The sequence below is a fragment of the Salvia splendens genome, chromosome 14, assembly GCF_004379255.2.
Source record: "Salvia splendens isolate huo1 chromosome 14, SspV2, whole genome shotgun sequence".
NCBI classification, from domain to species: Eukaryota; Viridiplantae; Streptophyta; class Magnoliopsida; order Lamiales; family Lamiaceae; genus Salvia; species Salvia splendens.
This window is the reverse complement of record NC_056045.1, coordinates 8380779-8385506: the sequence shown is the minus strand read 5'-3', so window position 1 is coordinate 8385506 and position 4728 is coordinate 8380779. Positions and strand designations below refer to the sequence as shown.

Genomic DNA, 4728 nt, shown 5'->3' with positions numbered 1-4728 from the left:
TTTTTGGACGGAACCGCCGGTTTCATCAACTGTTTCTGACGAAAACCGGCGGTTCCGCTGACGGTTTCTGAAAAGCCTAGTGTGTAGGTCGGAAATAAGCCTGAAAAGCTGCCGTAACCGCCGGTTCCGACGAAACTGCCAGTTACGGTTTGCGCACAATTGAAACCTGAACCGGCCCGGGGGAACCGGCGGTTCCGGGCACGGTTCGAACCGTCTCCGACGGTTCTAGTTCCGGTTCAGAACCGCCGGTGACGGTTTCGGTTCGGTTTGGGGAACGTCTGCATAGCAATCAAGAAGTCTTCATACATTCCTTCAAAAAAAAACAAACAAAAAAAAGAAAAGAGTAGTCTTTATACAAAATTGTCTTTACATATAGTCGTATATCAAACATAGCGATCAAGTAATGTTCATTCTATGATTTCTATCATCCAACTTAAAATCCTAAATCAAGTGTACTTCTTCTAAGACAAGTCCCACTTGATTCTCAGCCTTGTTGAAATGGAAATGGAAATGGAAATTGTGTGATGAAGCTCTGAAACACGATCGTCTAAAATCACATTGAATATCCTCACACTATAAATGGTGTAAACATAGCATAAAAGAGTGAGAAGAGGGGGTTTAAGAGGCTACAAACTTGAGCTTCAGAAAATGGTTGGGATCTCCACATTGCTCCGCTACTTTGAAACCGAACTTGATTATTCTATCTCCGTCGCGCGGATGGTAAGCGTCTTTCTTTTTCTGTGTGCAGATTTGTTGATTTCTGAAACTGATTCCTTTCTTCCTTTTTCGTTCGAGTAGAAACCCTAGCTTCATATTTGTGGCTTTGAATAGTGCATTGTTTGGGGAAGTTATACATCCGATTTTTCTCGAGGAGGCTCTATATTCCTTGTTTTATTCAGTTGAGTGCTAGACATCGTTCACTCAGAATTTCTTAAAGAAATTGGAAGTGCATTATATTATTTAAAGATGTATTCCCGCCTAAATTAGACTATTAATCTACTATGTTTAGATGCAAAGGAAGTTTAATTATTGACAAGAAGTGCTCGTTGAAATTTGAATTTTCCATTTTAGGATTCACTTGTGGCTTTGCAGTGATTTTTTGCTTTAGTATTGAAACTTCATGCATGTAGGAGGTCATTTCTGTATCTATCTAGTTATTGTTCTGCTTTTGTGATGTTCTGTTTATTTTAGACACAGAATGTGCCTAGGGATCTTTTGTATTACGCAGTCTTGTCTGTGAATTGTAAAGTTGTTCTTATGGACTACTCTGTGAACTCTAATATGAGACTTCTCTCTATCATTAAATTTATCAATCTCGTTGAAACACATCAGATAAGAATGGCCTTACATACTGTTACCCTTTTTGGGGTTTTATATGGTGTCAAGATCTTAATTCAATGATTGAAGACTTGTGGCATTGTTTGTACAAATCTACTTGACTTTTTGTGCATGAGGGTTTATGTTACTGTTTTTATGTCAATTTGCCTAGGCATATTCTGAACCTTTTTACATGGAACCATTGTTAGTTACATTGTCCACAATTGTACTGAATGTACAGGGATCTTGTTCATTTACTGAGAATATTATATTTGGTGCAGGCCTATCTACAACAAGGTCAAATTGTTGATAAACAAATACTCGATATCATATGGAGAACCTTTTCCTATGGAAGGTTGACATTCTTGCATTGGAATAAAGGAAAAGAGATGGAACCCAATAATTGGGACTCATGGTGGAACTCTTCTTGTTCAGAAAATTCCAGACCAGATCCTATGTATGGTTTTCCACAAGAAAAAACTATCTAATAATATCACTTTAAATGCTAGCCAGGTCTATGCTATTTATACCTATTGACCGCTGATAATTTATCTTAGCTTTTTCGGTTTTTTTCCCATTGTATGGTCTGTATATGTTCTTTGGATTCAGGACATCCCATTTTTCTTCTCCCCTACGAAATTTTGCATGACATTAGGGAATTGACAAGCTTTCATTTCTGAACTTGGACAATATATGTGGAGTGTTGTCCTTTTTTTCTTCTTCTTTTTACTTTAAAGAGGATCAATATAATAGTTCCCCATCTACCCCTATGGTGACTCAAACCCCCGACCTATTGGTAGGGGTGGAAGCGTCTTACGAATTAGTTTGGCTATTACTAATTAGGCATTAAATTCAGAGGGTTTCAAAGGTGGATGTGTCCCTTGCTATGCTCTCTTTGCTCCTATAATTAGATATTACTAATAGTTTGGCTATAAAGTCTGCATTGTGAGATGAGGGGGCATAATATCATAAAATTTTGTTGATGTGGCTGATTTAACTGTTACATTCACAGCTATTCGGCTAATGTATGGGTCATGTGATTCCCTTGTATTAGTCATTCACTGCAACTTTACATAATGAAAGTATATCCAGCTTGAAAACAAAGTAGTAAACGCGTTTGTAACTTGCTTGTAAGCATCAGAAATAGGAGTTCTTCCATCTAGTCTCATTTTATTCTGGTGATCTGAACCATTGCCAAATCGTGATCTGATTGGTCTTTTTTAATTTTTAAATTTAGCATCTGATTATTCTTTGCATCGCATCTCTGTTTCTGTTTCCGCTTGTGCTTTCAAAAGCTGATCTATTCTCTCTGTTTGTTCTAGGAGCGTGCATGTTGGAGATGTGGTAGTAATGAAGGATCCCAAAAACTCGGCCAAATTTCTCATAAGGAGGTTAGCCGCAATCGAAGGAGATGAAATGGCATCTAAAGATGCGGTTGACGAACCTTTTGTCCTTGAAGAAGATCAATGTTGGGTATTAGCTGACAATGACAAATTGAAGCCAAAGGTATACTTCTCCATGCTTTTAATTGCCATATCTTCTTTTAATATGCTTAACATGCCTAGAAGCTATGATAGTTGAATTTTTGGTATAAAAAAGGCAGCATGGTTGATAAATACTGTATACTCTGATTGTTGGTATGACAGCAAGCCTATGATAGTCGAATTTTTGGTCCGGTTACCATGACGAGCATAGTTGGTCGGGCCATTTATTGTGTGAGGAACGATGTGGATCATGGGCCTGTCAAAAATAGGTACTCCATAATGTGTTTACGGCTATAGTGTTACACGGCTGCCACTGCAAAGTGCAGTTGTAATTGTGTAATGGGGGATAATAAATCTTGTTTTTTGCCAGTGAATATAGCACGACAAAGGATTCGCCTGTTCTAGAATTTGAACTAGATGTTGATGAGATACTTAAGAACCGTAAAGCATAGAATCCGCAGAAAAGTTGTGCTATGCTCTTTCTTCGTTCGAGCTGTTGTACAATGAACGAGTACGGGGATGTTGAACGAAAGCATCTTCATTCAAGTTGTGAAAGAAACGCTGCTAATCAAGATAGATTGAAGGAAGTTGGTTTGCCAAATAATATTGAGTATTTGCTGCTTTGAGATTATTGTTGAGATTATGTAGCAGCTTTCAATTCTGGGTCCGTTATTCCCACTGTTAATCTATCCATAATTTGGATTGCTTTTTTGTCCATTGATTTTCTCGTTTCGGCTCAGGTTATATGATTCTGGAATGTGCATGTGCGTTTCGAAATTTATTTTTAACAATCTACTACTCCACTATCTAAATTCTTATCCTAAAAGTTGGCATCTGTATTCCCTGTGTTTAATACTGCTTCCGCCCATGATTAAAAATCCACATTTGGCGTGACAAGAATTGTTAGAAATATAGTAGAAAGCGGTAGATGGTGGGTGGAAACGGTTAGTAGATGGTGGGTCTTATTTTTATGTAGCACGCATATCACATTTGTCATTTTGGGATCTTCCTTAAAAATAGATCATTTCTATTTAAGAAAAAAAAATTTCTCTCTAATGCGGTGGGCCTCGTTCTCCACTAAAAATATTCCAATAACTTTTTCTTTTTATCTCTCTCTTACTTTTATCAATTATCATTAAAACTCATGTCGTTTCAAATGTTGTCTATTTTTAGGGCGGATGGAGTATAATTTTTATAAAGAAGTGTGAGTAAGATAAAGTTAGTAGAATGTGAGTCTATTACCAAAAGTAGTAAAAAGCAAATGAGACATTTGTTGGAGGATGGACGAAAATGATAAAATGGAACGTTCATTGGCGGGTGGAGGGAGTACCAACAACAATAATAAATTAAGATTTACTGCTATTAGAAAGAATAATGCTATGCGGCCACATTATGGCCAGCCATAAATTAATTAAATAACAAAAAAAATTGATTTTTTTTAAATTTTTGGTTTAATACTACTTGATTTTACTTTTATATCATCTTCATTATATGTTGCTCAACATGTTAGTGTTGCTCTTTCGTAGTTTTTGCTCAACTTATTACTACTGTTATTTCTTGATTGTTGCTCAACGTATACAGTAATTCGTGATATTAATGTGTTTTACGTAATGGAATTCAAAGATAAGTATCAACTCACAAGTCCATTCACACACATATAAGTTTATATCGGTAATTCTAATTTTTTTATACATGTAAATGGACTAAATTAACTCTTTATGGCCGGCCACATTATGGCCATTTAGCATCACTCTATTAGAAAGTAGCTACACACTTACATAAGACAAAATTTAAGATATTTTAACATGGCCCCTTGTGTGAACCAAGATTTAAGAGATTTTACATGCCTCCATATGTGCAATATGTAAGAGATTTTAACACGCCTTCACATGTGTGGACATGAATACACATTGGACTTTAATACGTG

General features: G+C 36.4%; 1 protein-coding gene across 1 annotated transcript; it reads left to right on the top strand.

The window, feature by feature from the left end:
* Positions 1 to 399: 399 nt before the first annotated feature.
* Positions 400 to 3518, top strand: LOC121763879. Its single transcript, XM_042159975.1, has 5 exons — positions 400 to 720; positions 1599 to 1774; positions 2640 to 2823; positions 2964 to 3070; positions 3172 to 3518. Exons 1-5 carry the CDS (start codon positions 649 to 651, stop codon positions 3251 to 3253), a joined length of 621 nt encoding a protein of 206 aa, XP_042015909.1. The 5' UTR covers positions 400 to 648; the 3' UTR covers positions 3254 to 3518.
* Positions 3519 to 4728: the final 1210 nt, after the last annotated feature.

Coding starts and splice junctions, on each gene's coding strand:
- LOC121763879 (XM_042159975.1), top strand. CDS start 649: ATGGTTGGGATCTCCACATTGCTCCGCTACTTTGAAACCGAACTTGAT. Junction 1,775..2,639: donor AATTCCAGACCAGATCCTAT/GTATGGTTTTCC, acceptor TGTTTGTTCTAG/GAGCGTGCATGTTGGAGATG. Junction 3,071..3,171: donor CATGGGCCTGTCAAAAATAG/GTACTCCATAAT, acceptor GTTTTTTGCCAG/TGAATATAGCACGACAAAGG.